Here is a 16,574-nt window from a genome sequence, read left to right as displayed (position 1 = left end):
CTTAATATTTTGTTCATTGGTGCTACTGGGAAACATCTTCAAAACCTTCTTATCACAGTAACTGGCTCTAGCATTCATCAGCCTAAATTTATGTATGATACCAAATGAGGGCAATGTCATTTGTCCTTGTGCTACCATCATCCTCCTGACACTTAGCCAACTTCTTCCTTATGTATTTATAAAGGCAGGTGCATTGCTGCAATTACCTATAGCAGAATGAAAGAGATGGCAATATTAAGGCCATCCTATGAAAGAGGAAAACCCGTCATCTGTAAATTTTATATAACCCGTATCTCCTCCAGATTACCACTAAGGATACTGCTTAGACCTATTTCAGAACAAGCTGACTCTAGTCCATTGTCTCCCCCACACCAAGCAGCTCCAAAGTAAAACCCTTCCTTTTTCCTTTACATTTTTCCCCATCACGCCCTACAAGGCCCAAACTCCAGCCCTCATTCCCAACAGCTTTTTCACCTTGGCCTTGCCAAGGCCCCCTCACAGGCTACGCGACAGCTTGTTGTGCGCGTTGGGCTTCCCAAGAACCCTTTGATGGGGCCAGCTCGGCAGCTACCACCACGCGGACACCAGCCCTGAGCCGACAAGAGAGCACCCCCTCACGCCTTACCGCCAAACCACCAACGGGTGCGACTACCCCGCCCCGCCAGCGCATGCGTGCTGAGTGGCGCCCACTGACTGGCTCTCCGCTTGGGACGGCCGTACGCATGCGCGCCACTGTCTGCGCATGCTCTGTGGGTGGTGGGTGGTTCCGGAGATGCTCTGTGTATGTGAGGGGTATGGCGGGCCGTGAGCTGCGGGATGAGGAGAGGGATGAGGGTGCACGGTTGCGTCGCAAGGAGGAGCTGAATCGAAAGGTGAGCCGGGACGGGTTGAGCCACGGCTAACATCGGCGCCTGTAGGCCGTGGCCCCTCGTCCTCCCCGCGGTGCTGTCGGTGTTAAGGCACGTCCAGGGCTGTGCTGCCGCGGGGGAGAGAGGAGGGAGCGGCGGTCCAGTGAAGCCTGTAACTTCAGGCGTGATCAGTGAAATGAGGGCGAGTGCTGTGAGGAATCTGGGGTCTTGTGGCACTGAGTTTTCATTGTAGGGCTCATTTGTTCTTGTCGGCGTCGCTGTTGGCTTTCTGGTGAGGTTTGGAGATTTTTTGTTTATTACCGCTCCAAGTAGAGCTTGAGATGTCAATGAGGCTTTTTTTTGCAGTTGTATCTACTCAAAAAGTGCCAAGGGTTTTCAGTTACAGAGGGTGGCACTCCTCATAAATCTGCTCTATTTCTCCCGTGATACCAATAGGTTTGTTTAGTATGAAATCTGTCAAGTCCTATGGAACTGCTTTGTTGTATAAAGTCAATGATAGTTTTGATTGCCTGGGAGGCTATAAAGCTACGGCATGTTGTCATTCCTGCTATGCTTAAGTGGCTGGTTTAGCCTGTAGCAAAAGATGACACTGTCTGTTGGCATTACAAGATACTGATATAGCTGCTGGAAAATTTGTCTTTTCTGTATGCCGTGGTCAGTTTGGCTAACCTAGCAACTTTCTGCGTTGCACCCTTTCCAGGAGACACGAAGAACAAATTAAAACATGTTGCTTGTTTATGGCGAAAAAGAAAGGCATTAAGTGCCCTCCAACAAGATCCTGTAATTTTTATGGCTTTCATGACAGTCCTCCTGATTGCTCTTTACCTTTCACAGCTGTTATTGTAAAAGAAAATGGGAATACCTGCCACCTCTGCCAGTGCAGTTGAACAGAGTGGTAAATCCTTCTAAGGGAAGTTCGTGCAAAACTCCAGAAGCAAGGGCTTCTGTTGCTATTAATAACATTTTAAGAGTTTTGACTGTTTGCTGGTTTCATTTTGAATCTGGAGGATACCTGTGATTATAGAGCGTATTGTAGATTTTATGCAAAATTTTGGGTTAAAATTATTTGATGTTTAATTAGTTGTTTGCATGTTTTCTTTACTTCTGGGGGGAAAATGTGATCTCTGATTATAAATAGCTAGAGGTACTCTGGCTTCTCAATAGTGATTGCTTTTGAGGGTAGGAGAAATATTAATCCCTGCAAGATAACCTGTTTCTACGCTTTTTGTATCTACTTCTACTTTGTCTTCAGTGGTCCATTTGGAGAACAGCAACTATATATGCATGTAGCCGTCTTAAAAGAAATCAGTAAGCGTGTTCACCAGCAGGATTATAATACAGTGATTTACTTTTAATAATTGAAGTGCATCTTTTGCCCTTCAGATTAAAGAGCAGAAGGTTGTAGTTGATGAGCTGTCAAATTTGAAGAAGAATCGGGTAAGTATTTACAAATTTGCTTCTGACTGTTTCATTTTAGCATCAGAGAAATAAATATAGAGACAAGAGGGGAAACAGAATTGGAGCACACTGTCTTTAATTTGTTTTAACACAGGTTTTAATGCAGATGTGGGCTGATGTTGTCAGAATAATTTGTCCTTCACTTGTACCATAACACAGTATGTTGTTGGATTTTTTGCCTCTCTTATCTGAGTTCTTTAATTAAGATGTTTGAGTTGATCAGAAGACTTCATGAAGTATTTTTACTTCTCATGTGCATGTGTTTTAAAATAGAATGGTAGCCCTCATGTATGAGAAAAAGCAAAATGCAGACAAGGCATGGGTTGTTCATGAAATGTTTTTGATGATATAACATTAGAACGCTGGTGTTCTCAGGGCAGAAATTGTCCTTCTGGAATAAAAATAAAGGGGTATATAAGTGGATCTGCATCAGTTTCTCTTGCAGGATGGTTGCCAGAGTTTCTTGCTCTGATCTATGCAGTGTTGGTTTTGTTTTACAGAAAGTTTATAAGCAGCAACCCAATAGCAACATATTCTTCCTCGTAGACCGAACAGAAACGCTATCTCAGTGCAAAAGTAAGTTTGCAGTCTAAACATTGTTCAAATAGTTAACTATTTAAAAGCTGTATTTATAGCTGTTAATGATTGCAAAAGTGTGTTAAAATGAAAAGGTGGCAACTGTGTATCAAATACAAAGTAGACTTAAGACAGGCTTGTTTTTCTGGATTGGATAAATGTGAAAGTGTTATGTAGGAAGAGGGAGAATGTCTGTCCCACAGAGGAGCTGCTATTGTCAGTGCCCTTTGGGAAGCTGTATACTGGCTTGTCCCTTAAATAAAAATAAAAAAGCCTAAAAATTGCATGGGATGAGTAGGAAGAAAATAACATTAGTTTAACTGGAGGTTAAGTTAGAAATCTTCAGGTATTTGAAAGAAAGGATCTGTGAAATTATGAAGATAGTAGATGGATGATAAAGAGAATTGATGGTTGAACAAATGTTAGAAATGTGTAACTTTAGATGTATGAATTTGTTTTCTGGAATGCACAATTTCTACTTTAATTTTCTTCCCCTGTCAACTCACTACTTTATGAAACTGATTATTCATGTATTTCTTACACAGATACATTAGATGAATTAAAGAAGGCACATCAGGAGATGGAAAATTCAGAAAAGACTAAAATCAAGAAATAGTTCATCTGAATTCAAAGCCATCATGTGTGGTATTTGTTGCGTTGTTACCTTGTGTAGACAGCATGCTATTCATGGTTTCTTTAACGAAGACATACTGTGCCATCTTAGAAGAAGAGGACCAGATAGTAGCCAGCAGTTGATAAAAACTCTGCCTGATCTCCCTTACGAGTGCCTGTTTTCTGGCCACGTACTTCACTTAAGAGGACTGGTGACTCCTCAGCCTCTGCAAAATGCCAATAGCAGTATTTTTCTTTGGAATGGAGAAATTTTTGATGGAGTGCATGTAGGAGATCTAGAGAATGATACTGAAGTTATGTTTCATCATCTTGCATTATGCAGTAGTGAAGAGGACATGTTATCACTATTTTCATCAGTTCGGGGCCCATGGTCTTTTATTTATTATCAAGCATCTAGACACACTTTATGGTTTGGTAGAGATTATTTTGGTCGCCGTAGTTTGCTTTGGCAATGCAGTAATGAGGTCAACAGTGCTTTCTGTCTTACATCTGTAAGTGCTTATTCTGAATCAGGTCACCAATGGCAAGAAGTCCCAGCATCTGGAATTTTCAAAATCGATCTCAAAGCTTGCACAGCAACTAAATCTTGGTCTTTAACATTGTTTCCATGGAAGTACAGCTGCACAGAGAAAGCAGTAGAAGAAATACTCATTAATGTTCTGGACCAAGTTTCAAAAGACTTACCAAACCACATGCGTGTTGTGATGAATGAATCAAAACTGTGTCTCAGAGCACCAGTTATCCCCTTAAATAAAACAATTTCTGAAGCTTCAGGTCAATGTCCAGGCACTAATGCTAGCAACATTACTCATACGGTTTCTGTAGAAACCCTTCAAGGATTTCTTGCAGAGGAGCACAAGAAAAAGTTAATTTGTCAGTTTATTGATGTTTTAAATGAAGCAGTAAAGAGACGGGTTTTATCTCTCGTTAGAGCTGAAGATCAGGAAACAAGAGAAGTTCCAAGCATGTCTAACAGAAAAGCACATATTGCAGTGCTCTTTTCTGGTGGCATTGATTCCATGGTTATTGCAGCCCTTGCTGATAAACATGTACCTTTGGAGGAACCAATAGATCTTCTCAATGTAGCTTTCATGCTGAAAGAACAAGCTAAGCAAAGGGGTACCTCTAAAAACCATACCAACGGGGAGGTACAGCTTGATCTGCCGTGTCCTCAAGAGAGTCGTCAAGACCTTGATGCTAAAACTTGTGCTTGTTTCTCTTGTTTTGATGTTCCTGACAGAATCACTGGTAGGGCAGGACTGAAAGAATTAGAGGCCATTAACCCTTCAAGAACCTGGAACTTTGTGGAGATCAATGTTACACCAGAAGAGCTGAAAAAAATGCGACAACAACGCATTAATCACTTAATTTATCCACTGAATACAGTCTTGGATGACAGCATTGGCTGTGCAATTTGGTTTGCTTCCAGAGGGGAGGGTTTTATTAGTAACCAAGGAGAGCTGAAACCATATAGAAGTCCTGCAAAGGTACTGATTTTTTTGTTGTTATTTTCTGCCTTGTGCTTGACCTGTGAATGTAAAACTAGTTCTGTTGTTTCAGAAATCAGCAAGGGTCTTTAATATTCATAAGGCTTCTGAAATTCAGTGGCATAATGTACAATAGTTCAATAATGACAATCTTTGTGTAATTCTGGAGTTAAAAACTACATTCAGTTATTTTATGATGTAATATGAATGGCTTTTAATTGAGCTTGAATAAGCAGCAGTGTGATTAGGAAAAAATAATAACCATCATCTGTCATCTTTGGTGTTTCAGCCCCAGTAGTGAGTAAGAGTTGTTCAGTCCAAATTGAGCAGCTTAACAAATTCAGTTATATGTTAATGAATTATTAAATAATTGTGTTTTGTGCCAGCATTCCAGCCCTTGTAAAATCATTACCTTCTTTAGGCATGCTATTTATGTGACAAAATAGCAAAGAGTAGTGGCAGAAAAGATGACTGTTTGGAAGTGTTTGTAATTAGTGTCTGATCGAATGGCAGAACTACAAAAAAGTAGCTCTTTCCCTTTTGTAACTTGTTTTCATGTGTTTAGTATTAAGTAAAATCTCTTTAGCTACTAAATGATTTTATTTGGAATTTGACTCCTGTTTCTCACCTCCTAATTTCCTGATGCTTGCATAGGGATGAAGAATAAAGTGATTAATTTCAGGAATTTGCAGTCCACTGCTGAGACTCCTGTTACTTTCCTACTAATTGCTAGATTCTAAAACCACAAAAAAACCCCAACCAACAGCAGTAAGTCCCCCAAGAAATGCAGTAGTTAGCTTAAAAACTGCTACAGAACACAGCTGATTTAGTTCACGGATCTACTTCAGGATGTGTTCATCTCAGGTTTGCAAAACATACAAATTCATCTTAGGTTCAGGATGTGTTGAAATAGGTCATGAGTTAATAAAACATGAAGTGAAGATGTCATTTTCCCCATCGGGTACCTACTGCTACGTACAGGTAAAAAAGCAGTTGACCACTGGCTGGTGTCAGATGAGTAAAACACACTTGACATTCACTGTTATAGTTAAGTGCTGTTGAAAGCATAGCAGTGGATCAGCTATAGTAGTGTTTTTTCCCTTCATAACATTTTATGTACTTGCTGAGTAGACAACGATTATAAGACATTTTTACATTGTGTGATGCAGTTACTAACCCAGTATTGTAAATTAGTAATCTGGGTGTAACTATTTAGAACATATGATATACTACATAATCTTCAGCACCATTTTTTTTATAAAGGCTGGTGTTTAGCAAATGCTCTTCATTGTAATAGAAACTAACGAAGACGTTCTTCAAAGATAACTGGTGAATTTGTGATGGATAGAACATTATTTTGTGGGTTTTTCCTTGTATCAGTAGAAATATGTTTGTGTACTTCTAGGCCTGATTGTAAACCTATTTCAAGTTCCAGTGACTTTGGAACTTTTTCAGGCTCTGTAAATGTGTAAGGCACATCCCATCAGGATAGGTGATATTTAGATGATGTATATTGAAGTGACTCTCCTTAAGATGCAGTTAAACATTTAAGATGTTACATATTATTTACTTGCATAGCTACTAAGAAATATTTATTTTATTCTGGTTACTTAGGTTGTGCTTACAGGCATTGGAGCAGATGAACAGCTTGCTGGCTATTCTCGACACCGTGTTTGCTTCAAAAAATATGGCTTCAAGGGTCTGAATGAAGAACTTGAAATGGAGTTAGATCGCATTTCTTCCAGAAATCTTGGTAGAGATGATAGAATTATTGGTGACCATGGAAAAGAAGCCAGGTATTACTGTTGTAACTTAAAGCAAAACTGGTTTTGCTGGTTAGATTCTGCTTTAACACTAGCAACAGAGAGCTTAATTGAAAATTCTCTACATTTTGTTGTCTCAAATTTTGTTGCAGTTTTGTTGATGTGTTGTGGGTGTTTGTTGTTTAGAAGAAGTGGTCTCTAGTACTATAGAAAAGTTACCTAAGGAAATGCAGCAATGTGGGTTTCCATCTAGAGCTTTTAAAAAGCACCAACACATGCTGAAATAGGCAAAATGAAGTTGATTATTTTAGCTGGAACAGTCTTTCTGCACACCTTTGAAGTGCCCTGAAATGGTCATCTGGGGACTCTGAGACTCTGGAGACTGACAACATAATGTGGAAGCCACATATTCCTGTCCATGTAGTAAAGGCATCATCAGTATCTATTGTATTTCCTGGTTGCTAAGTCAGAATAGTTAAAGCAGCATTTTTTTTGTGGTTACTTCCGTCATGTTACCACTTGCTACTTGAAAAAAATTCCTTAGGTGTAGTCCAGTAGCATAGGCCACTCAGTGCATGAAAGGTCTTTTTGCGTGATCTTTCTGCTGGTGTTTTGCCAAATCTGTTCTTGGTTGCATGTTTTCAGTTTAGAAAAACCAAACCCCTTGGAGTGGAGAACAGGCAGTGCTGTTAATCATGCATGTGGTTAGATCTGAATGCCTGGAATTCAGGATGTTGTCAGAATTTGTTGTGTAAATATTTTTGTGTCAAAGTTACAGTCTAGCTTCCTACAATATATGGTAATACTTAGAAATGACCTTGAAGTGTTACATTTATATTTGTCTTGCTCTGCCATTGTTTTTTCTGATTTTCTCCATAGTTTTCATTTTGTATAAACCCAGTATTTCTGATGCTTGTTTTTACTCTTTTCTTTGCTTCACTTTTGAAAACTTCCAGACTTCTGAATTTAAACATGATATATATTACGTTTGCTTTCTCCAAGACAGTGTAACTGTTTCAAAGATGTGCTTCATTACTGGGACACTAACATTAATGGTACATCTATAGTTAAGAATTGACACAGATTCTGAAGTCTCTGCATGTGGTAAAGGGGAAAAAAAACTGTTATACATGGGGAAAGACCTTTTAAATATGTCTGTCTTTCCTTCAGGTTTCCTTTTCTTGATGAAGATGTTGTTTCATTCCTCAGTTCTCTGCCCATCTGGGAAAAAGCTGACTTGACTTTACCTCGAGGAATTGGTGAGAAGTTGCTTCTTCGTCTTGCAGCCAAGGAGTTTGGCCTCACAGCCTCAACCATTTTGCCAAAAAGAGCTGTACAGTTTGGATCTCGGATTGCAAAGCTAGAAAGCAACAGTGAGAAAGCATCTGACACATGCAGCAGACTGAAGTAATTTTCAGTAGATGAACTATAAAGCTACATCTTGAGATGCTGCATTTATTCTGTATACAATTTCAGTAAATCTTTTGGAGGTTTCTTAAAATGTTTGGTCTATTTTTTTATGTACTAAGGCATTATTATTAAGCATCAAAGGAATGCACATAGATGTGAACTTGTACTAGAAACTTATTATGAACGCATTCATGGAGGGGAAGAGAGGATAGCCAGAGGCTGGCTTTCCCACCCTTCCTAACTTGATGTCAGTGGTGCAAAAATCATGGATCTGTCTGGGCTGTCATGTATACTGAATTCAGTAAAGGACGTCTTCTGTTGTATAACAGGGCTGGTCCTGCAGCTGTGCTTTAGGAGAGGGTTTAGGCTGTGATTTTAGAAGGGAATGTGCAGTAAGGAGCTGGCCTGAGATGCGAGAGCCAAAAAGAGCTGAGTGTCTTAAGCCTTGTTGCCTCTTAGGAGATCTGCGCTTAAGCATCATGCTTGGCCACACACCCCCTGGGTGCTTTGGGGCATCCTGTGCAGCTTTGCAGTCCTTGGCCAGTTCTGCAGGGCTGCCTTGGTTGGTGGTCCACAGCACAGGGCTCCCTCTGCTCCTGGAGAAACTGGGAAGTTCCCTCCAAACTGTTCTTTGTCCCTCCTTGGCTCCCTAGCTTGCTACCTCTTCTTTTAACTTTAGCTTGGCTACTTTTACTTCTGAAGTTGCAAAGCATCCATTGTGTACTTCAGTCAATATATGAATGGGCTTCCTCTGAAGAAAAGCATGAGTTAGCTTGTCTTCCTAAATGTGTATGGAAGGATTGCAAAGTTCACATAAGAAAGACTGGATATGAGCTGTCCAGTGTTTTTTGTAAGTTTGGAGTTTAGTACTCAACATGCTACCTTACAGTTCTAGTTTTTGTGTTTGTCCAATCAAATAGAGAAAAGAAAAATACCAGAAAAAAAAAAGGCTGGGATCATTACTTGTAAAACATACAGATCATTGGATCTCATGCAAAATTGTAAGATGACAGGAAATGCCGTAGATGAACACATTTCCAAAAGAGCTCATTTTCCACTGTGGTATTGAAGTGATGGGTCAGATTTTTCAAAAGTCCACTGTACTTGTAAGCTCCCTCTAAAGATAACAAGAGCTGCATTATTTTAGCCAACCTCTTCCTTCAGCAAAGAAGGAACCCAACCCCATTTCTTTTTTCTTATGTTTTATGCCTATAATAAAGACCAAATGGAGGCCTCTCTTAGCACTACATTATTGATTCATATTAGATCTGATTCCATTACAGTTGTACAAATCTATCTCATTGAGTAGATTTTTCAGACAACTGTGTGATCTGTTTCCTTTGACGTAATGAGATAGGCCAGGAAATTGGTATGACAGCATTTCTAAATCCTTGATACAAGACATCTCCACTTCAATATTTAAAGAAGTCTTTGACATAATTACTTGGGGCATTGTTCCCATGTATGCATTTTGGAACAGCTTTAAGTATTTTAATTAAATAATTTTTGCTGTGTAAACTCTTAGTTGAAATACATGTAACAGTGATCCATTAACTGTATTTACAGTATCACACAAGAAAGTGTGGTGTTAGAATCAAGCTCTCTGGTTCTAACAATAGTAGTTTTGGTAGGCTTGAGACACACTGGAATCACTCCATCTCCAGAAGGCTGTGCCCTTCATGGGAAATCTGAATTGCATTTTATCTGTATTTATTGTCTCACAAAACAGCTTTCTAGGGGTTTCTTCCTCCTCATTGTTCAGAAAATTTGGAATCAGTGAGACTTCTGATCAGTGAGCCACATGTATAAACATACTGATGGACAGGGCCTATGAAATGTGGCAGTGTTCAAGGCCAGGTTGAACAGAGTCTTGGGTGACATGGTTTAGTGTGTGGTCTCCCTGCCCATGGCAGGGGATTGGAACTAGATCTTAAGGTCCTTTCCAACTCTTAACTATTCTATGAGTATGATTAAATGATATATTGCTGTGCCAAGAAGATAAACTACTTAACACTACAGCTAAAATACCAAAAGGTAAATTACTTGTAGTTGAATCCTATGAAAACACCACTCCAGAAATGCTACATAACAAAATGTAGATACTACATACACTTCCAATGCTTTTTTCTCCCAGAAATTAAGTACTGGAGAAAAAATAATGCATGTTCTTGATTTGTTACATCTTGCCCTAAAATAATAAAAAAAATAAAAATACAAAAAATCAGGTAAGTCTGGCTGTTCATAACTGTCCCACAAATCCCAGTTACTTGTTTGTATTTAAATGAAGGCAGTTTTCAACAAATGCATTATCAATTAGGAAACTCTTAATGAAGAGGTACTTAAAGTATTTATTCCAGTAAATACCACTGCCATGAATAAATCTTATGATTATCAAAAGGCAAGGTCAAATAACATTCACATCAGAACTGAGAAATTGCATCTTAACAGCTGACCTACACTGTGATCAGCTTTACTGAGCAATTTATAAAAAAAGGCACAGATCCCATACCCCAAAATGATTATTCTGTATAAACAAAAATAGGCTTTTGACATGACCAACAGAAAATGAGGTACTGCTGAAATTCAGTTGTACTGGCACAGCTAATACACACTGAGATCTTGAAAATGTGTGCTCTCTCACATAGACTTTCTGTAACTTTTCAGTTGTAGAAGGTACGATTTTTTAATATGTAGTGTAAATTACAAACCTTACATAAACTATTATATTGTTAAATTACAAACCTCACATGAATTATATATTACATTGTTAAATTAGAATATAGTAGGTATTATAAATATATAAAGCTTATTAGTAAGTTACAAAGTGTAAACAATGGAGATTTTTTCATTTGTGTAAGTTTATATTTATTAGAAAGTACACTTAATTTTTAGTTGTGTTAATCCCTAGAACTCTTAGACATCTATGGAACAGTAACTGGAATCACTTTGGTGATACCACACAGCATTTATTTCTCTGGTAGGTGATTTTCAACACTTGTAAACCAAGTGCCGTCAGTAAATGTAACATCATTGAAAAAGTTTTTAGTGAGAAATTTATAGTTGCATTTACTTTACCAAGCTACTTTTTAAGATGCCAACTGTAGTATCGTTTTTAGTCTTGGCACCTTGATGGAATCTTCTGCAACTCTTTTTGAAATATCAATTCCAAGGGGAGCTCTGGAAAACAGTAGAATTACTTGCTAAAAATAACATTATTGCTGCATCCCACAGATGTGCACAGTCACAGACTTTTATACAATGAGCATGGGAATCACAGTATTTTTGCAGATTGCCTGCACTGTAAGACTGTGTGACCATTAACATGGTCAATCTGAAGCTGCACCTAGAAACACCTTTACATTAAGGACACGTTTGCATCTGTAGTCATTCCAGACTCAGGAGAAGAGACAATTGTGATTTCAAAGCTGGTTTTGGGGGATGATATTTTTGGACTCTGATTTTAGTTGATAATTCAGTTTGCATCTCACTGTTGAATGCAAGATACACTAGACATTCAGAAGTGTCTTCTATTATAATCTTAAACAATGTATATAGCAAATAAAACTTAGTATTTTATTCTCTGAGATAGATAAAATGAGTTATTTTTCAGGAAGAGTATTTTATCAATTTTTCATTTGAAAACTATAAAACAAGGGATTTTTTTATTTTTTTTTTTTAAACAGATCCGAGGCTGCTTTCCTGGAAATGAAAGGAGGAAAAAAAAAGTCAAATTTAAGGCCAGCCGGTACTTTGAAATACTAGTGTTTTGTTTGGCCTTAAGCCTAGATCTACTTCAATCCATAGAACAAGCCTTAACTAACAAGTTATCAAAATAATTAGTAAAAAAAAAAAAAAAAAGTATGATCAGATGCTATGTTAATTTTTTTTTTTAATTGATTCCTCATTATAAATACAGAGTTTGACTTGGAGCATGTTGATTTATGTCTACAGTGACTGAAAAGCTTAACTTGCTCCAGTTTTCCCAGCCCACAATAGTAATGGGAAGAGAACATGGAACTGATACAATGGTAACTGACATTTCTGAGCCAAAACACACAAATGCCAGGCACCATCATTTGCATTTCATACATTGAAAAGGGAGTGATGGTAACTTTTAAAGCTTACCTGCACTGCAAAGACACTCCTCATCAACCTCTGCTACTCTTTCTAGTCTGCACCTCCTTCCACTTTAATTGGCCATAGTAAGCGAAGAAACAGACTGTTGAACAAATTGAGTCACTTACTTTGGTTCATAGCGGATGCCTTCAGTACTGTGTAAAACACCGAGTCCTGCACGTAACCTTTCAATGCCATTCCTAAGCAAGAAAACAATTATCTAAAAATGCGATGTCATAAATATGCATACATTGTTCAGTCACCATGAACATAAGTTCTTGCCTCTGTCAGCTTTTAAAGAGCATTAAAGAAATACATGTAAAGAGAAACAACTCTTACCATGCAATCATAACACCATTATCAGTGCACAGCCTTGGAGGAGGACACAGAAAAGCAAAACCATTTATATCTGCCAAAGTCCGCAGACCTTTTCGGATATACTCGTTACTTGCAACTCCTCCTGATATAACCTGAGAGCAGTTGCAAAAAGAAAGAAGTCATTAACTCAAAAGTACTGATTGGTCACTCTCAACATCCTATTTAAAAGAAAGGTTATCAGATGAAGTTCTGAAGGCAGCAATGAATAACGTGTTTGAAGATTAAAACATATCTTTGGAAATGAAAACATATCAGAAAAGGGTATGATAACTGAGCTTTACTATACTAATAGAATCATAGAATAGTCAGGGTTGGAAAGGACCTTAACATCATCTAGTTCCAACCCCCCCTGCCTTGGGCAGGGACACCTCACACTAGACCACATCACCCAAGGCTCTGTCCAACCTGGCCTTGAACACTGCCAGGTATGGAGCATTTATCACTTCTTTGGGCAACCTGTGCCAGTGCCTCACCACCCTCACAGTAAAGAACTTCCTCCTTATATCTAACTTGAACTTTCCCCTGTCTAAGTTTGAAGCCATTACGTCTTGTCCTATCACTACAATAATATGAATAAAATGAATAAAAGAATAAACCCATAACTAGAACAGCTATCAAGTACTGGAGAGGACTAGGTCAAATTACATAGCCTAAATTATTATGAAAGGTCAAATTAGAGATGTCTTTTACCATCTATCTCAAAACCAAACCATGAAACACTTTATTGTGAATATTTATATGACTATTACTTTAACCCTGGTATTTTGTCAATACATACTGACACCTTCCTCACTTGTCAAGGGAGAAACTACAGCAAGGCATGTCCATCTTCAAATGATGTTATAGAGCCAAATATAAAAAGGGGGAAAAAACATGTATACCCACCAAAGTTGCATTTTTTGATGACAATATGCTATTTTTCATGCAGAACAGCATGGCTCGGTACGTCCGCTGCATAATATGCACAGCCACTGTGTGCTGCACAGCAGCAGCAATATCCTTAACACAGGAAAGGATCTCACCTTCTTGAATACCTATGGAAATGCATGATCAAATGGGTTTTCCTGAGTATGCATCACCAAAAACATAGTTTACATCTGACTTTGTTTAAAAATACCTTCTTCTTTTTCTTTTTGTGTAATGGTGTTATTGACAATGTTCTGAAGTCCAGAGAAAGAAAAGTCACAGTTACGATACTGTTGCATGGGAAGTCTTAACATGATCTGCTGCCGGTTTCCAGTCTGAGCCAAGTGCTCTATTGCCTTCCCCCCAGCCATGCTGTGGCACTCAGGGTGCTTTCTTAAGGATAGTCTTCTAGCTACCTAGGGAGATAATAACAGACTTGGAACAGAGCACTACATCAACTCCTCCTGTAACTGCATTCACTGCATTGTAGTCTGTGGAGTAAAATTCAAAACCACAAAACCCAATCAACATGCAATTACAAACCAAGTGCGATAAGGATGAGGCATACACCAGCTGGATTTTAAATTAGAAATGCAATTTTAGAACAATTTGGGCAGACATGAGGTCAACAACCTTTGCAGGAAACATTAATTACCTAATTTTTATGCTATAGAAAACACACCCAGACTGTCATATTGTGTTACCAGATAAACAGGAACAAAGCTGGTTTCAACCTTCAACAACCCCCTCTCTGATCTACTCTCTTTTTCAATACAGACAACTACTGTTTAACAACTCTGCTTCTGTTGGGTCACTTGCAGTTTTGTTCTCAGTTTTACAGATCGTACCCAAGACCCAGTAACCTTTGATTCTGAAAGCCAAAACAGGCTTTTCAAACTGTACAAGAAACCCGGTAAGAATTGTTTAATATGTATTGCTTTCCACCTGACAGCATCCTTTAAAACACCCCTATCCATCTTCTCAAATTCATAATAATCCTTTGTATAATGAGTGTCCATGAAGCTTCCAATACCAGTTTTGGTGATGTTGTCTATTTGCTAAAAATCAATTTGCATATGTTACAACTGATGTTGTATGTAGATTTTTAAGAGCTTGTTGTGTATTAAATGTATGGCATTTCAAAATAGGAAAAAAAAACAAAACAAAAAAGGGTTAAGTAAACCTTATACTGCACTGTATTCCTCTGCATGCACTGATGAAAGTATTACTATATTCTAGTGTAAAGGCAATAAAAAAAAGCTAGATTTGCTTACGTAAAGAAGTACTACCTTATCCAGCATGTCCCCTGGTGCTATATCTATGGACTGTCCAAGCAGAAGGAAATCTGAAACTCCCTGTGCTACTGCCAAGAGACAGTGGCCTCCGGAGAGCAAAAGCACCAGGAAGGGAAACTCCAGGTGACAGGTCAGCCTGACGGTCAGGGCGTGAGCCTCCATGTGATGGATGGGTATGAATGGCTTCTGGTACTTGTTCACTAAGTCCAGGCTGTACTGCAGCCCCACACCAAGGCTCAGTGCAAGTCCTGGCTTGACTGTGGTGGCGACAGCGGTGAGGTCAGGTATGGAAACGCCACTGGTACCAAGCGCCTCTTTTACCACTCGCTCAATGTTTTCTCTGTGAAGCTGCTGTGCTACCACAGGAATTATTCCACCTGTTCTGGTAAAAACAAAGAACTACCATATATTTGTATTTTTTAACAGACAGGATGGCAAAAAAACAGATTTCAAACACCTCTAAACCTTGACAAACCTTGCCTGTCTCCTCAGTACATTCTCAACTGCCTTGTTTAGTATCAAGGGCATCTCTGCACTGAAGAGAGCGTAGTTATCTCTGGGAGATCAAAAAGTCTGTAACTTGCCCTTTTGGGGCACACATAAATCTTAAGCGGATCTCAATACTGTTCCAAAACAATGTCTGCTCAATATTCACAACCCCTCACTTGTCAGTCCAAGTACTTAGCCACCAATGCCTACATTGGATACATTTTCCCTTTAGAAAATTGAGACATTTGGAGGTTTTACCAGTAATAATGATTTCGCCTTTGATTCAAGCTATATCAGTCTCTTTTTGAAAGAAAATACTGGAGCAAACTTGAAAATGCACTGCTTTTCTTTCCTTACCCACAGCAGTATCTCTGCCAGGATGTGTTTTGGCCCAAGGTAGTCTTTACACCTACTCATTTACTGGGTTATCTGGGGAAGACTTTTATACGGAAGATACTACAAGGAAGAATGACAACAAAATCATTAGTAAGGTGAAAGCCCCAAGAGAAGTATGCTCTTACTGTAAATGGACTTCCTTCTGGCAGTGCAGCGCCTCCCCCAGAACGCAGCCGGCATCGTCCACCACGGCAGCGCCGGTGTCATCGCAGCTCGTCTCGATTCCCAGAACCAGCTTCCGAGGATGCCGTTTTCCAGAGGGATCAGATCTGCTTCTCAACCACGCGGCTCGGCTGTGTTTAGCTGACTTCAGAAGGCTTTTGGCAATGCTGTTCATTGGTGGTGGTTATGTCTAAAAGAGAACTGAATAGTTTATTATCGCTGGAGGGTTTTCAAGCATGTGCTCTATTTTCCTGAAGAGGTGGTACTGCTTTTCACGTCGTGAATGATCGTACATGATATTTAAGACCCCACAAAAAGTTATGCGCTACCGTCTTTATCTCAACCATGCTTCAGGAGGAGCTCTTCGCCCACATCTCCAGTGCACGGTGCTTCTGCAGCCCTGAGGCAGGGCACCAACCACAGCGTTAACCCCAGCCCCGCGGTCCTCGATACCCAGCTCTCTGCAGCTTTACCTCCAACGCCCCTCTTTCCTGCCCCACCTTCAAGCGCTCATTTCCACCCGCAGCGGGCCGACGGCACAGGTAGCGGGTACAGGCGGAAAGTGCGACCCTGCTCGGCCCGCCGTTCCGCCAGGGCAACGCAGACCTCCCGCTCCACCGCGCACCCACGCCGTAC

The 16,574-nt window shown here is 39.4% G+C and overlaps 3 protein-coding genes across 6 annotated transcripts; 2 read left to right on the top strand and 1 right to left on the bottom strand.

Annotated features, from left to right (window-relative positions):
- The first annotated feature begins 794 nt into the window (after positions 1 to 794).
- ASDURF (ASNSD1 upstream open reading frame) lies at positions 795 to 3,521 on the top strand. The gene is made up of 4 exons (XM_061457804.1): positions 795 to 872; positions 2,253 to 2,306; positions 2,828 to 2,903; positions 3,449 to 3,521. The coding sequence occupies exons 1-4, from the start codon at positions 795 to 797 to the stop codon at positions 3,517 to 3,519; spliced, it is 279 nt and encodes a 92-aa protein (XP_061313788.1). The 3' UTR covers positions 3,520 to 3,521.
- A 20-nt stretch (positions 3,522 to 3,541) lies between these two features.
- ASNSD1 (asparagine synthetase domain containing 1) lies at positions 3,542 to 8,287 on the top strand. The gene is made up of 3 exons (XM_061457646.1): positions 3,542 to 5,023; positions 6,638 to 6,819; positions 7,957 to 8,287. Exons 1-3 carry the CDS (start codon positions 3,542 to 3,544, stop codon positions 8,195 to 8,197), a joined length of 1,905 nt encoding a protein of 634 aa, XP_061313630.1. The 3' UTR covers positions 8,198 to 8,287.
- OSGEPL1 (O-sialoglycoprotein endopeptidase like 1) lies at positions 8,034 to 16,513 on the bottom strand. 4 transcript variants are annotated; one of them, XM_061457731.1, is made up of 9 exons: positions 16,412 to 16,513; positions 15,902 to 16,128; positions 14,871 to 15,273; positions 13,808 to 14,012; positions 13,576 to 13,724; positions 12,652 to 12,782; positions 12,441 to 12,512; positions 11,272 to 11,373; positions 8,034 to 8,146 (listed from the first exon to the last, which is right to left on the bottom strand). In XM_061457731.1, exons 2-8 carry the CDS (start codon positions 16,111 to 16,113, stop codon positions 11,283 to 11,285), a joined length of 1,263 nt encoding a protein of 420 aa, XP_061313715.1. In that variant the 5' UTR covers positions 16,114 to 16,128; positions 16,412 to 16,513; the 3' UTR covers positions 8,034 to 8,146; positions 11,272 to 11,282. The 4 variants fall into 4 exon arrangements, with proteins under 4 accessions (XP_061313715.1, XP_061313705.1, XP_061313724.1 ...); XM_061457721.1 differs by lacking the exon at positions 8,034 to 8,146 and having other exon boundaries at positions 11,037 to 11,373; XM_061457740.1 differs by lacking the exon at positions 8,034 to 8,146 and having other exon boundaries at positions 11,037 to 11,373; positions 14,886 to 15,273.
- Positions 16,514 to 16,574: the final 61 nt, after the last annotated feature.

The sequence above is a fragment of the Pezoporus flaviventris genome, unplaced genomic scaffold (assembly GCF_033815535.1).
Source record: "Pezoporus flaviventris isolate CSIRO_AGI_PZ_B2104156 unplaced genomic scaffold, CSIRO_AGI_Pfla_v1 ptg000001l, whole genome shotgun sequence".
Classification (NCBI taxonomy): domain Eukaryota; kingdom Metazoa; phylum Chordata; class Aves; order Psittaciformes; family Psittacidae; genus Pezoporus; species Pezoporus flaviventris.
This window is presented reverse-complemented; position numbering and strand designations above follow the sequence as displayed.